At 39.9% G+C, this 24,282-nt stretch overlaps 1 protein-coding gene and 1 long non-coding RNA gene across 3 annotated transcripts in view; one reads left to right on the top strand and one right to left on the bottom strand.

Moving 5' to 3' along the window:
- The window catches only part of LOC141380141 (uncharacterized), a 9,169-nt gene extending 6,987 nt beyond the window's left edge, over nt 1-2,182 (top strand). The window contains exon 4 of the long non-coding RNA XR_012397657.1: nt 2,007-2,182. This is a non-coding gene — a long non-coding RNA (uncharacterized lncRNA). The remainder of the gene's footprint in view (nt 1-2,006) is intronic.
- Nucleotides 1-20,922, bottom strand: part of cers1 (ceramide synthase 1) — a 57,937-nt gene extending 37,015 nt beyond the window's left edge. For both annotated transcript variants that reach the window (XR_012397655.1, XM_009295953.5), the window contains exon 1: nt 19,762-20,922. Coding sequence is in view for 1 of the 2 variants with exons in the window: in XM_009295953.5 (XP_009294228.1) it covers nt 19,762-20,022 (261 nt within the window). In the remaining variant the exon portion in view is untranslated. The remainder of the gene's footprint in view (nt 1-19,761) is intronic.
- Between the last annotated feature and the right edge of the window lie 3,360 nt (nt 20,923-24,282).

Raw genomic sequence — 24,282 nt, 5'->3', positions numbered from 1 at the left:
CTAAACATGCAGTTTCCATAGCAACCGTTTGAGGATAGCTGGTGGTTTTGTCGAATAAATAAAAGATGAATGACAGCAAACACAATGTAAACGAACATGGCCTTCACCCACATATGCAAACAGCTTTCCATCACACACTGTCATTTTTCGCCACCGGATCGTTGTTTTTTTGGTGGCTCCGCATTCTATTAAGATAACAAATTACAGAGAGAGTTCGCCTAAATGGAGCGAGACCCACAAAGAAATCTGATATATGGCAATTTAGGCAAATGACATACATAGGCCTACATTAGTAGTGTCCAAACTCGGTCCTGGAGGGCAAATCCTGCATATTTCAGTTTCAACCCCAATTAAACACACCTGAACCAGCTAATCAAGCTCTTTCTAGGTTTACTAGAAACTTCCAGAGAGGTGTGTTGAAGGAAGTTGCAGCAAAACTATGCAGGACAGCGGCCCTCCAGGACCGAGTTTGGACACCCCTGGCCTACATGATTTTAATATTTACGTATTGGAATTTCAAATATATACATATATATGTATAAATATATTAACTAATAATATGTGTTCATACTGTATATGGCCATATTTAAAGCTATACACTCGCCGGCCAGTTTATTAGGTACACCTTACACCGACTTTTGCCTTCAGAACTGCCTTAATCCTTCGTGGCATAGATTCAACAAGCTACTGGAAATATTCCTCAGAGATTTTGCTCCATATTGACATGATAGCATCACGCAGTTGCTGCAGATTTGTCGGCTGCACATCCATGATGTGAATCTCCCATTTCATCACATCCCAAAGGTGCTCTATTGGATTGAGATCTGGTGACTGTGGAGGCCATTTGAGTACAGTGAACTCATTGTCATGTTCAGGAAACCAGTCTGAGATGATTCGTGCTTTATGACATGGTGCGTTATAGTGCTGGAAGTAGCCATCAGAAGATGAGTACACTGTGGTCATAAAGGGATGGACATGGTCGGCAACAATACTCAGGTAGGCTGTGGCGTTGACTCGTTCAATTGGTGCTAATGGGCCCAAAGTGTGCCAAGAAAACATCCCTCACACCATTACACCACCACCACCAGCCTGAACCACTGATATGGATCAGGATGGATCCATGCTTTCATGTTTTTGATGTCAAAATCTGACCCGACCATCTGAATGTTGCAGCAGAAATGGAGACAGGCAACATTTCTCCAATCTTCTATTGTGCAATTTTGGTGAGCCTGTGTGAATTGTAGCCTCAGTTTCCTGTTCTTAGCTAACAGGAGTGCCACTCTGTCTGGTCTTCTGCTGCTGTAGCCCTTCCGCCTCAAGGTTGGACGTGTTGTGTGTTCAGAGATGCTCTTCTGCAGACCTCGGTTTTAATGAGTGGTTATTTGAGTTACTTATTAGCTGGAACCAGTCTGGCCATTCTCCTCTAACATCTGGCATCAGCAATTCAGTTGCGCCCATTTGCTCACTGGATATTTTCTCTTTTTTGGATCATTCTCTGTAAACCCTAGAGATGGTTGTGCGTGAAAATCCTAGTTGATCAGCAATTTCTGAAATACTCAGATCAGCCCGTCTGGCACCAACAACCATGCTACGTTCAAAGTCAATTAAATCACCTTTCTTCCCCATTCTGATGCTTGGTTTGATCTGCAGCAGATCGTCTTGACCATGTCTACATGCCTAAATGCGTTGAGTTGCTGCCATGTGATTGGCTGAATAGAAATTTGGTGTACCTAATAAATTGGCCAGTGAGTGTATTTCCACGTGCAAATATCTCTATAAATGACATTAAAGCAGAAATCCAATATCCAATGAAAAAGCACTTCCAATCTAATGTGAGAAAAGGAGATAAAAGCATCTCCATGAGGCCAGATGGAGCCACGGAGACTCACCGTACCCTCGTCTGACCCTCAAGCACCCTCCTCTTTCCTCCCTGTTGAGCTGAATGATATTTCCCTGAGCTTTGATTGTTCTTGGTCTAAGTGGCTTGTTTTCTAATGTCATTTCAGATGAAGATGATGTGCCTAATCGAGAGATCTCAGTAGCCGAAACTGGGCGGCACAAAAAGGAAGGAAGGATGCAGATGCTTGAAGATGGCTACTGATAATAATAGCATGCGGTTTTATCTTGAGCAACCAAATATATGAGAAATACACCAATACACTTGCATCTGGCACAGTGCAACGCAGGTCCCTAAACTGAGAAGTGCTTTATTTGGATTTTATATCAGTATATGGTGGATTGCAATAGATTTTATTGAGGCAGTAGATTTTATTAGAGATTCAGGGATGCACCGATATGGAATTTTTGATTGATACCGATAATTCGTTCGTTCGTTCATTCATTTTTCCTTTGGCTTAGTCTCTTATTTAACATAGGTTGCCACAGCAGAATGAACCACCAACTAATCTGGCATATGTTCTATGCAGCGGATGCCGTTTCAGCCGCAACCCAGCACTAGGAAACACCCACACGCTCTCACATTCACACACACTCATACACTATGGCCAGTTTAGTTCATCAATTTGCCTATAGTGCATGTGTTTAGACTATGAGGGAAATCGGAGCACCCGAAGGAAACCCATGCCAACACGGGGAGAACATGCAAACTCCACACAGAAATGCCAACTGAGCCGGCCGAGACTCGAACCAGCGACCTTCTTGCCGTGAGGCCCGATACCGATAACTGATATCTCTTATATTGGTAGCCGACACATTAGGAGAAAAATATAAATCTGTTTTTCTCATTTCACTCCATATTTCCAAGACCAAAAAGCAAACTGATACAGTAAACAACTTCAGAAAAGTTTGAATTGATCTCTGAACTTTATTAATCCATTATTTCGATTTTATGGCCAATTTTTACACACGCTGTAAAAAAATTACACGTCAAAAAGTCATGACAACGAATGTTTATGTGTTGCTTTAACCTAATTTAATAAGTTAATCAGGTTTCAACGATATTTTTAAGTTATGAAAATTGTATATTTTAATCTGATGTAAGTTGCGATGACTAGAAAAGTTTGAGTCAACTCAATTTACTAAAATTAGTTACTAAATACCAGTAAAACAGTGGCAGGTAGCAAGCATGTAAAGTGGTTAACTACTTGGCTATTGGCTCCGACGTTTCAGCTCTTTTTAATCAAGTATATTAAACAAGCAACAAACATTATTTTTTTAGAGTGGGGTACATCAGAGACCAGATTGATTGATATCGGCTGATGAATGCTGTCGTTAATGTTAACGTTATCGATTCGATAACAAAATTAGGCCGATATTTTAAGCTGATATATTGTGTATTATTTGTGAATGGACAAACCAGCAGGCTGAGCTCACTGTAAAACATCTGAAATGTTGTTTTGATCATTCTAAAATGCCTTCACCATTTTAGTATTAGTGTTATTATATTATTAATGACCTCCATAATCAAGAGTGTCTGTGCTTCATGTTTCACGCATTTAAACGCCACCATGCGTTAATTGCAATGTCAGCATTTGTCCTCTGAGGCGCAAGTAATTGACGCAGCTTCTCCAACTGCAGCAAATTTCATTTTTACTTTTGATATTTGGCGCCAGTTAATGTGATTATTTTGTTTATCATGGATGAATAGAAACGCTGCTTTATTCGCACGTCTTTTATGCGACATTCCTTTTTTGCGCATGAATTTGATTTGCGTCTTTAGATGAACACATAGCTAGTATAATAGAATGGTAGAAATTCAGCCAATAATAATGTTTATTGGTTGTCCACCAAGCAGGAATCGTAATATATATGAATGCTGGGTTCCACAATCGATTTGTGTTAGAATGTCATGAATGAGTTAAGTTAACTTATTAGATTTAACAAATTGTCACAAAAGTGGCTTGAACTAAAAAAAATAAATAACTAAATTGTGTCAGTTCAGCTCTTCTTTTATAACTATTTTTTAGGGGTTTTCACTTTTATTGATAGGACAGTGGAGATTTACAGACAGGAAAGTGTGGGCAGCAGAGATAGCGGAAGGATGGGCAAAGGACCTTGAGCCAGGAATCGAACTCTGGTCACCGTGAGCACCTCAGTGCTACGTGTCGATACACTAACCACTAGGCTATTGGCTCTGATATTTCAGCTCTTTTTAATTAAGTATATTCAACAAACATTATTTTTTTAGAGTGGGGTATTTCAGCGACCATATTGATATCGGCTGTTGAATGCTGTTGTTAATGTTGCTGTTTTCAATTCGATAACAAAATTAGGCCGATATTTTAAGTTGATAGATTTTGTATTATTTGGGCTGCATTATTGTATCAAAACATAGCACTGCGGTGCTCGCAAACGGCGAAACTGCTATGAACGCGCGGTGGCATTTGAAGGCGTGAAACGCAGAGCACAGATGCTCTTGATTCTGGAGGTCATTAATAATATAATAACACTAATACTGAAATGGTTAAGATGTTTTAGAATGACCAAAACAACATTTCAGATGTTTTATAACGTGCTCAGCCTACTGGTTTGTCGATTCACACACATTTTTATCAGCACATGATCTCTTATAACTAAATCACATGACCTTTTTATTGCACATACTGGAATTTGTTCGGTAAAAAGTTCTACCATCATAGTTTATGCGCATCCTTGCTTATAATCAAAAGTTTATCCAACTCAGCTATGCGCATATGTTTTTAAGCACATTTTCAAATCTTAAAATGCGCATCATGGCGTTTCTGTCAATCGTTTTTTTATGCGCATATCCACTCAGCTCACCTTGTAACGTCGGCAGGCTCGAGAGACGCGGAGAGGAGTCGACCATGGTGATCGGTTTCGAGTCCGGGGGAGAGCAGTTCCAGCAATCAGGTAAGACAAAAACAGAATCCCAAAAATTAAGTGAACGAGTTTCGTGACAGGGCGAGAACGCGGCGAAATCCGAAAACGCGGTGGGATAAAAAAAATAAATAAATAAAAATCAGGGCTTTTATTTTTTTGGACGGCTTTTGTAAACCGTTGCTCGGGTTCAGGGAAGCGACCGGGCGGGCGGATCGATTGGTGAAATTGGTTGGGTTGAGGGAAAGATGAGGGCGGTCAGCCGATTGGCCGGTCGCGCAGTCAATCATCCGGTCAGTCGGACAGCGGCCTCTGGCGGGTTGACGCGAGAACAGCGCGGGCGCGAACCACGCTCGCGAGAGACGTTCGAGATGAGAAAAAGCGCACAACGGCGGCCTCTCGCGGATTCGCAAAAACAAAAACTGCAGCCGTAAGTACCCGCCGGGACGTATTCCGCGGTCTCCAGAAACGACTACGTTTTCACAATGAGCCCAGGTTGCAAAATGCACATAAAAACAGATGGAAACATAGCTAATTGTAAGTAATGCCTATTATACATGATTGTCGAATGCTTGATTTTGATTTGGTGATAAACACTCTAAGGTGTGCAGTTATTGTCAGATAAACACACAGCTAAAGTAGCTCCGGCAGATTTTGACTGCATTAAAGCTCCATATCACTAAGCTGAAGGTTTTCAGTTATTTCACAGCTACAACAGTCAAAAAACACATCAAAACACAACAGAAGGCTTTGATGAGATGTGGAAGTTATTAGTAAGCAAAACCATGTTAATTTGAAGACATAAAACCTGACAAATATCTGAAATACTACATCTCACTTTGAGGCAATCATAGAAGAGAATAGTTAACTCCGATCCACTGAATTATTAGAGAATAATGCAATTCATCTAAACTGTCTGGTGATCTTTCAACACGTAAATAAACTAAAGATAAGTACTCTTGTAATTTAGTTTGAGGTGCACGTGTTGAGAATGTGAATCATTCCGACACTATCTGAGTCGATGACCTCTGTGTGTATAAGTGCTGTTAAGACAGACTCAAAGGTTAATGTCTGCAAGATATTCCTTTGGCGGCTCTTCAGACGGCCCGGTTGTTCGGTGTTTTGGTTTAAGTAAGGTTAAAAAATTGTCCGGTCCAGTGGATAATGGACATAAGAGTTTCATCAAAGGTCAAATCAGCATGAGTTCGGCCACTCGGCACACAGTCAACACCTTGATTTTTGCTCACACATACACACACATATGGGTCTTTGTGGTTTACCAGGACTCTATATAGCTCTAATACATTTTATATAGTATAAAACACTTATTTAGCCCCACCCCTAAACCCAAGCCTCACAGGAAACCTGTGGCCAACATTGAAATTTCAAAAGACAACGTTAAGTATGATTTTTTATTACAAGGACATCAGGCATGTCTTCATAAACCCAATACAACTACTGTAGATCATATCCATGTCTACCCTGCAGGCACAGGACGTCAACATGACATTATATTGACGTTGTACCCCAATGCCGAACCCAACGTCAGGGCGACGTCAATGTCCAACCTAAAATCAACCAAATATCAATGTCTGATAATGTTACACTTTGACGTTGTGTGAACGTTACCACTATGACATCTATCAGACGTTTGGTTTTGGTCACTTTCCAACACAACCTAAAATCAACCAAATATCAACGTAATTTGACATCGTTATTGGACATAAAAAAAAAAAACGTTGTTAGACACTGGATAGACATTGAATTTTGATCACCTGACGTCATAATCTAAATCTAACCTAATATTAACGTCTTACGATGTTGTGTGTTTGCTGGGTATATACAATAAAATGTCTTCGTAAACCACCAAAACCAGTACATAAACCTGTGGCAAACATTAAAATGTCAAAAGACAACATTAAGTATGATTTTTAAGCATTTGTATTTCAAGGACATCAGGCATGTCTTCATAAACCCAATACAACTACTGTAGATCATACCCTGCAAGCACAGGACATCATATTGACGTTGTACCCCAAGGTCGGAAATGAAAATCGAGTTGACGTCAGAACCCAACGTCACAGTGACGTCAATGTCCAACCTAAAATCAACCAAATATCAATGTCTAATCATGTTACACCTTGACGTTGTGTGAACGTTACCACTATGACATCTATCAGACGTTTGGTTTTGGTCACTTTCCAACACAACCTAAAATCAACCAAATATCAATGTAATTTGACGTCGTTATTGGACACCAAAATAACGTCGTTAGACACCGGATAGATGTTGAATTTTGATCACCTGACGTCATAATCTAAATCTAACCTAATATTAACGTCTTACGATGTTGTGTGTTTGCTGGGTATATACAAAAAAATGTTTTCGTAAACCACCAAAACTAGTACACAAACTTGTGGCAAACATTGAAATGTCAAAAGACAACATTAAGTATGATTTTTAAGCATTTGTATTGCAAGGACATCAGGCATGTCTTTATAAACCCAATACATCTACTGTAGATCATACCCTGCAAGCACAGGACATCATATTGACGTTGTACCCCAAGGTCGGAAATGAAAATCGAGTTGACGTCAGAACCCAACGTCACAGTGACGTCAATGTCCAACCTAAAATCAACCAAATATCAATGTCTAATAATGTTACACTTTGACGTTGTGTGGACGTTACCACTATGACATCTATCAGACGTTTGGTTTTGGTCACTTTCCAACACAACCTAAAATCAACCAAATATCAACGTAATTGGATGTCGTTATTCAACGTCAAAACAACGTTGTCATCAGACGCTAGCTAGACATTGAATTTTGGTCACCTGACGTCATGATTTGAATCTAACCTAATGTTAACATCTTACAATGTTGTGTTTTTGCTGCTGGGTATATACAAAAAATGTCTTTGTAAACCACCAAAACTAGTACACAAACCTGTGGCAAACATTGAAATGTCAAAAGACATTAGGTTTGGTTTTTAAGGCATGTCTTCATAAACCCAATACAACTACTGTAGATCATACCCATGTCTACCCTGCAGGCACAGGACGTCAACATGACATCATATTAACATTGTATCCCAGTGTCGGAAATGAAAATTGGGTTGACGTCAGAACCCAACATCAGGGCGACGTCAATGTCCAACCTAAAATCAACCAAATATCAACATCTAATCATGTTACACCTTGACGTTGTGTGGACGATTACCACTATGACTTCTATCAGACGGTTTTGGTCACTTTCCAACACAACCAAAAATCAACCAAATATCAACGTAATTTGATGTCGTTATTGGACGTCAAAACAACCTTGTCATTAGACGCTGGCTAGACATTGAATTTTAGTCATCTGACTTGATAATCTTAATCTAACCTAATATTAACGTCTTACAATGTTGTGTGTTTGCTGGGTAAATACAAAACAACGTCTTTGTAAACCACCAAAACCAGTACACAAACCCGTGGCAAACATTGAAATGTCAAAAGGCAACGTTAGGTATTATTTTTAAGCATTTGTTTTACGAGGACATCAGGCATGTCTTCATAAACCTAATACAACTACTGTAGATCATACCCTGCAAGCACAGGACGTCAACATGACATCATATTAACGTTGTACCCCAAGGTCGGAAATGAAAATCGGATTGACGTCAATGTCCAACCTAAAATCAACCAAATATCAACGTCTAATCATGTTACACCTTGACGTTGTGTGGACGTTACCACTATGACATCTATCAGACGTTGGATTTTGGTCACTTTCCAACACAACCTAAAATCAACCAAATATCAATGTAATTTCATTATTAGACGTCAAAATAACGTTGTCCTTAAGACGCTGGCTAGACATTGAATTTTGATCACCTGACGTCATGATCTAAATCTAACCTAATATTAACGTCTAATGGTGGTGTGTGTTTGCTGGGTATATACAAAAAAATGTCTTCGTAAACCACCAAAACCAGTTCACAAACCTGTGGCAAACATTGAAATGTCAAAAGGCAACGTTAGGTATTATTTTTAAGCATTTGTTTTACGAGGACATGGCATGTCTTCATAAACCTAATACAACTACTGTAGATCATACCCTGCAGGCACAGGACGTCAACATGACATCATATTAACGTTGTACCCCAAGGTCGGAAATGAAAATCGGATTGACGTCAATGTCCAACCTAAAATCAACCAAATATCAACGTCTAATCATGTTACACCTTGACGTTGTGTGGACGTTACAACTATGACATGTATCAGATGTTGGATTTTGGTCACTTTCCAACACAAAATAAAATTAACCAAATATCAGTGTAATTTCGTTATTAGACGTCAAAATAACGTTGTCCTTAAGACGCTGGCTAGACATTGAATTTTGATCACCTGACGTCATGATCTAAATCTAACCTAATATTAACATCTAATGGTGTTGTGTGTTTGCTGGGTATATACAAAAAAATGTCTTCGTAAACCACCAAAACCAGTACACACACACACACACACACTGTTTACAGTTCTAGCCAGATGGATTTATGCTAGACTCTATTGGGTTTGGGAACATGAAAGTGCAAGGGAAGTTTAAAAATGAATGGGCCTCATTAGCGCTAAGAGCTGATGCCATAAATTGTTTATTAGGCAACATGGGAGATTCGTTTAAAAAGCAAGCAGGGAGATCATGTTGCGGGCCGGACGCATGTGTTGGTGAGTGCGGGACATAGTCCACAAAACACTTCAAAATCTGCAGACTACGCCAGAAATTATCTCCCAAGACATACGATGCAATCTTACGGCCAAAGTGCAGGATACTAAAAACGTAGTACAAAGCTCACATGACCCGAAAAAAAAAAAGTACTAAAATGTAATGCACCATATTCCAAGTCTTCAGGAGGAATTTGACAGCGTAGTGTTCACTCATTGAAAACATGGTGTAACAGTGGTGCATTAATGAATCATCCGTTCAAACATTAGACTCAGATGTTCTCAGTGAATCAGTTCAACCAGTTCATCATTCATAATTTTATCTGGTTTTGAGTTCAGCTCACTGGCTCAATCCTTCCAAGGGTTAACAGCTCATGATTATCAGTGGATATCACTAGCTATGCTTCCAAAGATGTGACTTACGTGCAAAACTAATATCGCATAAAACTAGAGCTGCACGATTCTGGCTAAAAGGAGAATTATGATTGTTTTTCCTCTTAAAATAAAGATCAGGATTTTCTCACGATTCTGTAGATGTAAAATAAAGGTTAATATGAGTCAGTAGTGAGCAAACTATTTAGACCCGAGGGCCACATGTCGAATCCTTCAAAAAATAACTTTTATTTATAGTGGCCGTATGCGTAGAACATGTAATATCGGACAGAAACATGTTACACTGACACAAAACTGATTTATTAAAATAGTTATTATTGGGTCAAATTTACAAAATGAATTTGCACTGCTATTTATATTATCAGTCATAAAACAATACAATAATCCCTCATAAAATATAATAATAATAATACTGTAAGAAATTTTACAGTGGAGAATAGAAAAGATATTGTCTGATAGAACAAATCTCATATTAACACATTAAAAATAATTCTTAAAGTCAAATTTACAATAATCTAATGTGCACTGCTTTAAGAATATACAGATCAATCATCATACAACTTGATAAAATCACAAATCTTTGATAAAAGGACTTTTTAAAGTGGAAGTGTGCATGGGAAATATATTCTATGACAAAAATTAACACATTTAACCAGCAGTTATATTATTATTTATTATTATTATTTATTATTATTATTGTTGTATAATTTGAGTCAAATTCACAACAATCTTATTTGAGCTTGTATTAATATGCTTATATCAATCATTATAAAACTGTGAGATAAAACAGAAGAAGAATCTTAGACATTCTTAATCAAAGTGATGTTATTAAGAGTGTGTTAATAGCCCCTTTCACGCATACAGACCTTACTGAAAAATTACCGGCAATTTTCCGGAAATGTGTGAACAGGTCCTTTTTGAAAACACGGCTAAATTCATTCTGGCTATTTTCCGAAAAGAGAAGTTGTAACATTACCAGCAATTTGCCGGAATGCTGCGCTGTGTGAACTCAGAAGGAAGATTGCCGGAAAGAGCACGTGCACGTCTAGAGCGTGCTGACGTGAGACGTCTACTTTAGCCAATCAGAACACTCAAGACGCATTTACGTCCGCGCGGTTTATGAAAATAAAAGCCTTTGAATTTTTTTTCCAGAAACATTTAGCTGCTGGATGTTAGTCAGATCACGTTTCTATGCTCCTTCTTAATGCCAACTGTGTAAATACTTATCGATAAGATGCTTATGAAAAGCTGTTGTTTGTTTACCTTTAAGCTCTGCTTCTAGTTGCGTGTGCCCGCGAAGCAGCCGGTAAGCATCAGCACCAGGGCCGGCACGGCCGCCTAGGGGGGCAGTATAGAGAGGGCAGCATCTGCGACACCTCCCTCACCACCCGCGTCCTCGGATATATTCGCGCATAGGCGACACCTCCATCAGCACCCTCGTGTCCTCAGTTATATACGCGCATAGGGCGGCAGAATAGAGGTCCGCAACACCCGTGCGTCCTCAGTTATATCCGCGCATAGAGCGGCAGAATAGAGGCCCGCGACACGTCACTTCATTTTCATAATCGGTCACTTTCGTTTTCACATTGGGGTTGAGGGCGGCGTGACCGTCCTCTGCCTAGAGCGGCAGTTCAGCTTGCTCCGGCCCTGGCCAGCACACACATATCATGTACATCTCGACATGTGAAAGTGTTTCCATCGAGTTGTTCACAATACTGATCCATCCACAGAGTTTGTAATGTAGTCAAATGTTTACAAACACAAGCGCAGCCGTTTACAGATAATTTCTGGTTGATGCTGTCAGAATTTAACTGTATTTTGGAATGGATGTGTGAACGGTCTTTTCCGGAAAAATTCCATAACGTACTCGCCTGTGTGTACAGCGCTTTTTTGAATCTACCGTTAAAGTCGTTCCGTAAATTTTGCGGATATTTACCGGTATCACTGTGTGAAAGGGGTGAATGTGAACAATGAGCCTGAAAATAAAGTTATATAATATCAGCAGCAACACTCTCGCAAAATACCTAACTTAGCTGATTCAGTCGTTGCCTGACGACATAAAAATACGCACCGCACTCCTTTTTTTCTTGTCAACAAAAAGGCAGTGCACTGCACCTCGTGTTTTAGGAACGTAAATGCGTGTTCAGTGTGATCAGTCACTTAAGCCTGGTTTATACTTCTGCGTCAAGTGACCGGCGTAACTCACGGCGCAGGCAACGCACGTGGCTGTGAATTTATACTTCTGCGCGCTGTCTCTGTTAGTCTGCATTAACACTTCCGAAACGCTAGTTGGCAGTGAGGTGTTAATGCTCCTCTGTGTCGAGTTTCTTCGCTGATGTTTTGCTTTTCCAGAACACTTCCTGAATGTACAAGTCGCTCAAACCGGAACCGGCGGACATGCAACAACTTTAACTATGAGGTAAACACAAATCAAAACTTTCCATCCGAAGCTCCTTCACGGGACTCCACACTTGTAAACAATCGCTGCATCAGGCTCGCGCCATTCGCGCGGCTCTCTGTCCCGCCCAGACTCGACCAATCACAGAGTTTGCGCTACACGTCGTTGCGACGTTTAGTTACATTTTTTGAGAGATGCACGTCAGCGACGCCGACGACCACGGCATAGGGCTATGCGTCAACGCCATAGCATACACGTGCGTTTGACACAGAAGTATAAATCATCCTTTAGGTTGTACTCTTTAAAAACAGCAATACTTTCTTGGCATATTAGACCTACCACTTTCTGTCCGATATTGGTAAAGAAGTATTTTGTTGTCCATTCTTCCTTAAAAACACAACATTCAGAGTCAATTTTTCTTTTCTTTTTTTTGCCTGACTCATTTCAGTCATTAACAGTCGAGTGCATTTTAATATCCGTGAGTGTGTTCTAATTCTACTGGTTGCACTAACTGTACCGCATGCAATACTGCCATCAAATGGCGTTCACGTGTATTGCATCAATAATTGACTAATTCTGAAACCAAACCGTTACTCAGAAGCAGCATTTTAAAACCGACACGGGCCGTAGTTTGCCCACCTATGATATTAGTAGACTATTATTGTTATTTTTTAAACAGTGGACTTGAATAGACTTTAATTATGTAAAAAAATAATAATTTTATGGTTTATTTCCGGCAGCTTTGGTGCCGGAAAAAAAGTTAAATAACAGCCGTAAAATTACAAAAATGTACCGTAAAATAATGGATATTAAATTACAGAAATTTCCTTACATTTAAATTTCTAGTAAAACAATTTCAGATGTCCTAAAAGTTTATTACACTTGCACATTTTTTATTTACATTTTGAAAATATATGCACATCTTGGCATTTCCATTAAGAATGCTTTTTTGCCAGGCCATCACAGTGTCGCAGTGGGTAGCGCGATCACTGATTTAAGTTCGTTGGTTTGAGCCCCGGCTGGTTCAGTTGGCATTTCTGTGTGGAATTTGCTTGTTGTCACCGTGTGGGTTTCCTCTGGGTGCTCCGGTTTACCCCACAGTCCAAACACATGCGCTATAGGTGAATTGAATAAACCAAATTGTTTTTGTGTATGTGTGTGAATGAGTGTGTATGGGTGTTTCGCAGTACTGGGTTGCAGCTGGAAGGGCATCCACTATGTAAAAACGCATTCTGGATAATTTGGCAGTTCATTCCGCTGTGGGAACCCCTAATGACAAAGCCAAAGAGAAAATGAATGAATGAATTTTAATGCGATGTTACAAAATGTGTATAAAAATATGTGGATGGACACTTAACTACTGAAAGCTATTCTTTGATTTTACAATAAAACTCACAATAAAATTCCTTTAAAAAAATAGTTCACCCAAAAATAAAAACTCTGATCATTTAGTCACCATTTACTTGTTTAAAACCTGTTTTCCTTCTGTTACACACGAGAACGTTAAGGAATGATGGTTGAAAATAGGCATGGGCCGGTATAAGATTCTGACGGTATGACTTGGATAAAACATATCACGATATTGTGATTACTGCTCTAAAATATGTTCTTTTTTAATGTCTGGGTAAAAAACAAAAGACAAAATTCCGCTTCGAACCCAATATGTTTTATTTTGAGAAACATTTATAATATTTTGGAACAATAAACAAGTCAGGCTAAATAATTCAGATTAATTATTGACTTCTGCTGTTTTCATTTGTTCCAAAAACATCAATTTCTTTACAATTTAACACTGCATTTTTGTTTATATTTTCTGCTGGAGATACTGTTGTCCTAATAATCAAACAAAAAAAAACGTGAATAAAAAATCCTACACATACCTTAGGAACGGTATAGCTGAACATTTTGGTAGTTTTAAAAACTTGACTGTTCCAAACCACGGTAAACCTTAAAAACGGTTATCGTCCCATGCCTAGTTCAACTCAAAGGGTTAAAACACATGTGGGGGAGTAAATGCTGAGGTAATCTTCATTTTTGGGTGAGCTATCCCTTTAAGAAAAACCTGCACACCAGATTCCCATCTGGTTCCCATTGACTGATCTGATTTTTTGGCAAGCCATTAGGATGCAGTGATTTAATCAAATGGCTTTATGCTGACTTACTTTAATCTTGCATATAAAATGAGAAGCCATCTTTCACTGAGAGAGTCAGTTTTATTAGCCAAGAAGCACACAGCACATCCCTCTATACATAAGGCCGCACAGTGGCTCAGTGGTTAGCACTGTCGCCTCACCGCAAGAAGGTCTCTGGTTCGAGTCCCAGCTGGGCCAGTTCTGTGTGGATGTTCTCCCCATGTTCGTGTGGGTTTCCCACAGTGTAAACACATTGCACGCGCTACAGGTGAATTGAACTACTTTGGCCGTAGTGTATGAGTGTGTGTGTGAATGTAAAGGTGTATGGGTGTCTCCCAGTACTGGGTTGCAGCTGGAAGGGCATCAACTGCGTAAAACATATGCTGGAGTAGTTGGTGGTTCGTTCCACTGTGGCAAACCCTGATAAATAAGAGACTAATCCGAAGGAAAATGAATATGTCACATATAGTATGCTACAAATTTAAAAACAAAATTACAAATAGCAGTGCGGTGGCGCAATGGGTATCACAGTTGCCTTCAACTCAGGTTCATTCTGAAAACGTAGTCCCGTGGACGTTTCTGGAGACCGCGAAATACGGCATGGGAGGTATGTAGTTTTGCAGTTTTTGTTTTCGTGAATTCACAAGAGGCTTTTTCGCATCTCAAATGCCTCTCGCACCCGCGCTGTTCTCGCGTGAACCCACCAGAGGCCGCTGTCAACTGACTGAATGATTGACTGGGCGACCAGCCAATCAACCAACTCACCCTCCACCTTCGCTAAACCCAATCAATTTTAACGATTGACCCGCCCGCCCGCATACTTCCCTAAACTCAGCCGACGATTTACAAAAGCCGTCGAGAAAAAGAAAAGCTCTCGTCTGATTTTTACCACGTTTTTTGATTTTACCACATTCTCATCCTGTTGTTCACTCATTCATTTTATTTTTTGGATTCTGTTTTTGTCTTACCTGATTTCCCCAGTCTCGAACCCGGTCGTCATCCGGGTCGATTCCTCTCTGCGTCTCAAGTACGCCGACGTACACAACGAGCTACCTAGACAATCTAACTGCAGCAGGAAAGCCCTCCACACGAAGGTAAGCGGTCAGCCGGTAAGAGCGAAAAGGAACGACATCCCACCGCCCCGTATCGTTCGCATAAAAAAATGAAATGCAGCCATACGTACCTCCGGCTACATAATTTGCGGTCTCCAGAAACGTACGTTTTCAGAATGAGCCTGTGTTGGTTGCCTCACAGCAAGAAGCTCGCAGGTTCGAAAGTCCAAAGACAAGCGCTATAGGTGAATAGGGTAAGCTAAATTGTTCCACTGTGGCGACCCCTGATTAATAAAAGGACAAAGCCGAAGGAAAATGAATGAATGAATTACAAATATGTACATATATGTTTGAAAATATTATTTTATAAATGTGTTCATATACATATGGCAATATGTATACTTTTTACTTATCATATATAAACATATTCGTAATTACAATGGTTGAAACAAAAATATAAGCAGCAATTTTTGCAATATTTTGAAACTGGTGTCCCCAACTTTCCCCAGTTTCTATTTAAGGATAACATTTTTTCAGCACATTTCTAAACATAATAGTTGAAATAACTCATCTCTAATAACTGATTTACTTTATCTTTGCCATGATGACAGTACATAATATTTGACTAGATATTTTTGAAGACACTTCTATTCAGCTTAAAGTGACGTTTAAAGGCTTAACTAGGTTAATTAGGGTAATTAGGCAAGTTATTGTATAACGATGGTTTGATAAAAAAAAAATAGCTTAAAGGGCTAATAATTTTGTCCTTAAAATGGTGTTTAAAAAATTAAAAACTGCTTTTATTCAAGCTGAAATAAACCAAATAAGACTTTCTCCAGAAGAAAAAATATTATCAGACATACTGTGAAACTTTCCTTGCTCTGTTAATCATAATTTGGGAAATATTTAAAAAAGAAAAAAATCAAAGGGAGGCTAATAATTATGACTTCAACTGTATATGATATCCAAATATGAGCTTGTATGTGAAATATGTAGTCTGCATATATTTACATGTATCACATTTCTATATGAGATGACTACAGCCGCTTGTCACTTCGTTTTCAAATCCATGTTTAAATAACAAACTGCAGGGATGCGACTCCTTACTCAATTACTCAAGGGTTATAACCCAGACAATGTCCCGACACTTCACATATTTCTGTATTAACAACAGGGCAGCTGCCCCACGCCATCCGTCTGAGTTTCTCAACGTGCTGAGAGACAAGAATTTACAGAAGGAAGAATAAACCGTAGCAAACACAAATGCAGAGAGCCGGTGAATCATAAGCTGAAGCAGCATGTTTCAGCCTCACACACTTCACACACAGGAAGCCGTGTACGTCAAAATGCGCAGCAAATGCAAAATGTGGGGATATCCCGACACGAGGCAGATCGGTGAAGCTCATGCCCGGGAAACCTGATAGTTAGTAACCTGTTTGCATAGCAATCTTTTGTATGTAAAAGTATGTAAAAGTTTAAATGCAAAATGAAACGTATGTAAAACAGCGCACATTGCAACTTCATTGGTGACATTCAATGGGCTGTAAACGGCAAACGAAACCTCTCAGAAGGTTTTATTTGGTTCGATCGAAGATAAACTAGACCACAAACACATTTTGGTAACAACTTTTTTGCATCTGCGAGGTAAAAGTATATTTTGTGAAGTGTCAAGACAGAATGAGAGCCAACCGCACTTTCTCACATGTACAGTAGATGCTCAAATTAAAGGAGGAAAGCGCTTTAATAAGGGTTGTGTGGCAACATTGTGCAATCATAACCAGCTTCTAACGGTGAAGATCAATTCATTTAGTTTTTTATAATCACCCTTGATAAAAACAGCCTGCTGAAACACTTTCGATTGACATTCTCCCATTGTGCGTGTCGTCAGGGGGAAAAAGCCCCACCTATTAGTGACCATCTCTTCCTCATTAGCATAAACAGCCCTTAGTGAGAAGCACACCATAGGCTCATTTTGAAAACGTAGCCCTATATACTTTTCTGGAGCAGTGGCGTAGCGCAAAACGCGAAGGCCCCCCTGCAGGGATCACTGACAGGGCCCCCTGAGGTGTGTGGGGGGGATGGGGCAACACGGGGAAGCGATCACAAATTGAGGAACGGGGAAGGGGGGCGGGGTGGAGCGACAATGCGGGGAAGCCTTCACAAACTGAGGAGCGAACACAAACCGAAAGTGGCGAGAGCGTCAAAGTAGCCAGAAGTCATTCATTTTTAATGAGAGCCGGCGGCGAGAAACAGCGCGGCGCGTCTTCTCCGGTGTGAGCGTCGAGGATAGTTGAAATCAAGTAAAGCAATCAGAAAAGTAGTCCACCGCTTCAGAGGTGTTCAGTGAACACAGACCTCTGAACTTTGATTCCGACCACAGTTGTTCCCAAGAGTTTGATTATTGCGGTTGCCGGATTTAAAATTATTGAAAATCGTGACGACGCGGGGCCCCCTAATCACGCGGGGCCCCCCCGCAGTGCATGCCCTGCGGCCCTATCCGCTACGCCACTGTTCTGGAGGCCGCAAATTATGTAGCCAGAGGTAGGTATGGCTGCATTTCATTTTTTAAACGGAACGCTACGGGGCGGTATGACGCCATTCCTTTTCACGCTTGACCAGCTGACCGTTTACCTTCAATTGGACAGCTTTACTGCTGTAACCAGGTTGTGCCGTTAGCTCGTCATGTACTGTACGTCCACCGACTTGAGACGCAGAAAGGAGTTGACCACGACAACGGGATTCGATTCAGGTGAAGAACGGTTTCAAAAAGTGGGTAAACCTAAACCAGAACCCAATAAATAAAATCAACAAGTAAATAACAGGGTGAGAATGTGGTAAAATCTGAAAACATGGTAAAAATCAGACGAGGGCTTTACTTTTTTTGGATTGCTTTTGAAAAATTGTTGGTTGGGTTTAGGGAAGGAGGTGGCTGGGTCAGTCAGTCAGTCCTTCAGTCAGTCAACAGCGGCCTCTGGTGGGTTTACGTGAGAACAGCAGGTGCAGAGGGCACTCGCGAGAGAAATTTGAGATCTCAAAAAGGTATACAGCGGCCTCTCAACAGGCAACAGGAAATTACTTATAACTCAGCCAAACAATGTCCAATCTACCTGAAAATCCACAGGTTAGATGAAATGCCTCTCCTGAAGACATCTACATGCCAATCTTGAGTCACAGTTATAGCGCCACCTGCTGACAGGAGGAAGTTTGGCATAAATCTGTGATTTTCTCAGGTTCTTTATATATATCGGCTTAAATTATTGTTATGACTCTTGTCATCCTGAGGCCACCGGGCGGCGGTGAGCCCTGGTGCAAGGTCCCTGTCATCGCTGCTTGCAGCTTTAATCTTATTATATTATTCTACTTTGTCTGTATAGTCATGCAAACACTTGTTTGTTGACTAAGTAGTTTGACCGTTTTCTGACGTTTATTATTCCTAGTCATTTCTCCCATAGGCGACTAAATCGGAAGTTCTAAAACAATCACAAAAACGAGCGCACTTCCGCATTGATGAATAAGGTCAATAAACACCAGAGCCTCCACAGACTTCCTTCTTCTGAGACACTTCTGTTGATATTTTCAGTTTTTCACAGCGATAACTTTAGTCTTGTTTTTGAGTCTGCCACTATGCTGACACACAGGTGTCAGTAGCTCCGCCCTTTTTCCAAAAGAACACAAACTCATTTGCATTTAAAGGCGACAGTCAGCAAACTGGCCCAAAAGTGGCAGCTTCAAAGAGTTATGAAATATAATTTGCGTGATATTTTGAGCTAAAACTCCACATATACACATTAGCGACATCAAAAATTTATTTTACAACTAAAACTGATATAATAGGTCTCTTTTAAAGGCATAGTTCACTGAGAAATGTCTTCTGTTGAACACAACGGAAAATATACTGAAGACTGTTGGAAACAAATCAGCAATTGACTTTCTTAATGTCTGTTTTTCCCCAGCATACTTCTGAATATCTCGATTTGTGTCCAACAGAAGACAGAAATTGAAGTTCAGAACCACTCGAGAGTACATAAACAGTGAGAAAACGTTCATATTTGGGTGAACTATCCCTTTAACATACAAATTTAATAGTGATGCAACTTCCAGTGTTTCAAAATATTCACTGAAGGCGCCAGTGATGCTTTCGAAACCTGGCATCTAATATTCAAGTATTTACAGCCTCCTCTATTGACTGAAAGTTTTAAAATGATCAATAGCGTCTAAATAAAACGGTACAGCAGCTATATTACCCAATATAAATAATGCAGCTGGCTTCTGCGGGATATTTACCTCAAAGAAGTACACGGTCAGTCCCTTGCGCACTTTCGTCCACATGACAGTGCAGATGAACAGCATGAAGATCTCCATCCAAGTTATGTATGCGTGGTCCAGCAATGTCCTTATGGACAACTCCAGCCCGCAGTCTTTACAGTCCATAAAGGCACTAAACATGACTGAATATGCTCTGGAGGTGAGCTCCATGTAGCCAGGCGTCATTTCCATCTCCATGCTATCGCTAGACGAAGCATCATCCATTTTACTGGTGTCCATTACCACCGAAATACTGTAGTAATTGCTATAATAAAAGCCACTTCGAGGCTAGAATGCACAATGCAAAGTGCCACCTGCTCTGTTAACCTTAAGCTGCTTATGCTCTCTCAAGCTTTTTTTTCGTCTTCTAAATTAAGGCTAATAAACTACTTATGCCAATTAAGAAATTGTGCCAAACAAATATATTCCGACATTAGCCCTGGAGGAAGATTATTATGCTATAACGCACACATGCCAATGTCAGGCATTGGAGTGTTAATGGGTTTAATTTACCAGCATAAATAGCATGCTAAAATAATTTGTATTTGTATATAGGCTATATCAGTGTTCACTATAACACTTCACCTATGCTGCATGGTGGCAAAATCCATCACACAAGATATGAGCCAGCATGCCTGCATAACAGTGCATATATTAGAAATTCAAGTAAAATGGCTTACAGTTGAAGCATTCTGAGCAATAATCAGCTAAAGGTTAATAAAAATCGTAGATATTTGCCTCTGCTGTCTGTTCGGCGCATGTCATGTGTGTCCATATGCAAAATTCTTCATGTGCCAAAATAGCGCGTCCTCTTCTTGGCGTTATTTGGTATATATAACATCTCCTCTGGGTTTCATCTCATGTCGAGAGGTCTAAAGCACAGATAATCCTTCGGTGTGTCCATTAGTGGCTTGAATATGGAAAACGGAGTGGAAATTAAAAAAAAGGTTCAAATGAACCTGCGCACGAAACCCATCAGCATGTGATACAAGTGATAAATTCACAGACGCGCCACGGTGGAAAGCGCACAGACTATAGGAAAGAGCCGGGATTATCAATGGAAATGTACCTAAAATCTAGCTAAAGCCTCGTGAGAGAAGAGACAGACGCGCCGCGCTGTGAAGAAGTTGAGGTTAGTGCGAAAAAAGAAGCAGATGATGTCCTTGTGTTCGCGTCAACCGATTCTTTTAAATGATTCACTCGAATCGACTCTTCGTGAATCATTCGCCATCCATTGCGAGACGTGCGTTTTGAATGTTGATAGCTATGTCATTTAGGATATGTTGGAAAACATAACAAATAAAATAGATAAAGATTCTATTCTAATGTATATATTTATTTGTATATATTTTGTTTATAATATAATAGATTCGAATCTCGAATAGTCTGTAATTATATTAATAAGCATGTACTGTATGATGGCAGAATAGTTTCACACATTTATTTATTTAGATAGATAGATAGATAGATAGATAGATAGATAGATAGATAGATAGATAGATAGATAGATAGATAGATAGATAGATAGATAGATAGATAGATAGATAGATAGATAGATAGATAGATAGATAGATAGATAGATAGATAGATAGATAGATAGAACATCTAAAGCAAGTTGCAACGATGCGTTCGAACAAATGAATCACTAAAATGACTCGCACTTCCTAGTTCAGGCAATGGCCCGTTATCTTCAGACTGATTGCGCACACACATACAGAGAGAGAGAGAGAGAGAGAGAGAGAGAGAGAGAGAGAGACCATACATCTTAAAGTGACAGTAGCACAATTTTTATTCGTGTAGTCCGTGTTGGTTTTACACTTAGAATGATGTACATCTGGAAAAGGGAAGTAAATTCAGAGGATTCCTCTATTATTAACAGTCTATACTGCAGGTATTGATACAAAATTGCGTATTGGTCGCCCTCATTCGAACACTGCGCGGCTCTGGGTTGTAAATTTGTTTCAGTTTCATTATCAATAAGTTGAAATTATATTGCCATTATAGGGCCGGTTCGAAAGACACCCCTATCCCCGTACAAACACACGCTGATAAAAGGTCCAGTGTTGTCCCGTACATGAGCTTATTTGTCGTATAGTGATAATAGTGTAAAAATAAACCATCAATAAAGGCTTCCAATGAATTCAAACATCTATGAGTCCAACATTCATTCAACACATTTTTATGATTTCTTTTTGCAACATATTTAATTAGAATTTATTTGGTTTTGTTTAAACGTATCATAATAGACGCCAAAAATACCAGTAGATACCCACCATTCTATTAAATATATTATTTCCATAAAATCCTATTAAATGCATGACAGATTTTATTATGATTACATTGTCGGTTTTCACAGCAGGGTTGTTGGAGGCTAATTGTTGCTATAATTTAATTTTATTATTATTATTATTATTGTTATTTTTATAGGGTGACACCGTGGCTCAGTGGTTAGCACTGTCACCTAACAGTCAGAAGGTCATTGGTTCGAGTCCCAACTGGGTCAGTTGCCGTTTCACAGTTGTTTTTCACAGCCAGCAAGGTTGTTTGAGACTTATCATTTCATTCATTTTCCTTTGGCTTAGTCCCTTTATTCGTAAGGGGTCGCCCCAGCGGAATGAACCGACAACGTATCCAGCATATGTTTTACACAGCGGATGCCCTTCCAGCAGCAACCCAGTACTGGGAAACATCCATACACACTCATTTACACACATACAGTGTATGCGGAAAGTATTCATAGTGCTGCAGTTTTTTCCCCACACTTGTTTATGTTACAGCTTTATTACAAAATTGATTAAATTCATTTATTTCCTCAATTCAACACACACTCCCCCATAATGACAATGTGAAAAAAAAGTTTTTGAAATTGTTGTAAATTTATTAAAAATAAAAAAGCTGAAAAATCACATGTACATCAGTATTCACAGCCTTTGCTCAATACTTTATTGATGCACCTTTGGCAGCGGTTACAGCCCCAAGTCTTTTTGAATATGATGCCACAAGCTTGTCACACCTGCCTTTGGGAATTTTTGCCAATTCCTCTTTGCAGTTCCTCTCAAGATCTATCAGGTTGGATGGGAAGCGACTGTGTACAGCCATTTTCAGATCTCTCCTGAGATGTTCAATATGATTTAGGTCTGGGCTCTGGCTGGGCAGCTCAAGCACATTCACAGAAATGTTGTGAAGCTACTCCATTGATATTTTGGCAGTGTGCTTTGGGTCATTGTCCTGCTGGAAGATGAACCATCGCCCCAGTCTGAGGTCAAGAGCACTCTGAAGCAGGTTTTCATTCAGGAGGTCTCTGTACATTGTTGCATTCATCTTTCCCTCTATCCTGACTAGTCTTCCAGATCCTGCTGCTGAAAAACATCCCCACAGCATGATGCTGCCACCACCATGCTTCACTGTAAGGATGGTATTAGCCTGGTGATAAGCGGTGCCTGGTTTTCTCCAAACGTAAAGCCAGGCATTCACTCCAAAGAGTTCAATTTTTGTCTCATCAGACCAGAGAGTTTTGTTTCTTGTTGTCTGAGAGTCCTTCAGATGCCTTTTGGCAAATTCCAGGCGAGGAGTGGCTTCCTTCTGCCCACTTTACCATACAGGCCTGATTGATGAATTGCTGCACAGATGGTTGTTCTTCTGTCAGGTTCTCCTCTCTCTACAGAAGAATGCTGAAGCTCAGACAGAGTGACCATTGGGTTATTGATCACCTCCCTGACTAAGGCCCTTCTCCCCCGATCGCTCAGCTTAGATGGCCGGCCAGCTCTAGGAAGAGTCCTGGTGGTTCCAAACATCTTCCACTAATGGATGATGGAGGCCGCTGTGCTCAATGGAGTTTTCAGAGCAGCACAAATTTGTCTGTAACCTTCCCAAGCTTTGTACCTCAAGACAATCCTGTCTCGGAGGTCTACAGACAATTCCTTTGTCTTAATGCTTGGTTTGTGCTTTGACATGCACTGTCAACCCTGGGAGCTCATACAGGTGTATGCCTTTTCAGATCATGTCCAATCAGCTGAATTGACCACAGGTGAACTTCAATTGAGCTGCAGAAACATCTCAAGAATGATCAGTGGGAAACAGAATGTACCTGAGCTCAATTTAGAGCTTTACATCAAAGGCTGTGAATACTTCTGTATGTGATTTTTCAGGTGTTTTTTTTATATATATTTGTAACAGTTTCAAAAACTCTTTTTCACGTTGTCAATATGGGGTTTTGTGTGTAGAATGTTGAGGAAATAAATCAATGTAATCCACTTTGGAATAAGGCTGTAACATAAAAAAATGTGGAAAAAGTGAAGCGCTATGAATACTTTCCAGATGCACTGTACACTACGGCCAATTTAGTTTATTCAATTTACCTACAGCGCATGTGTTTGAACTGTAGGGGACACCGGAGCACCCGGAGGAAACCAGGATATTATTAGAAAATAATAATAATAATTATAATAATATTTATTAATATTTTCCAGTGATGGGTTGTGGCTGGAAGGGCATCCTATG

This window comes from Danio rerio, chromosome 22 (genome assembly GCF_049306965.1).
Source record: "Danio rerio strain Tuebingen ecotype United States chromosome 22, GRCz12tu, whole genome shotgun sequence".
NCBI lineage: Eukaryota > Metazoa > Chordata > Actinopteri > Cypriniformes > Danionidae > Danio > Danio rerio.
This window is presented reverse-complemented; position numbering and strand designations above follow the sequence as displayed.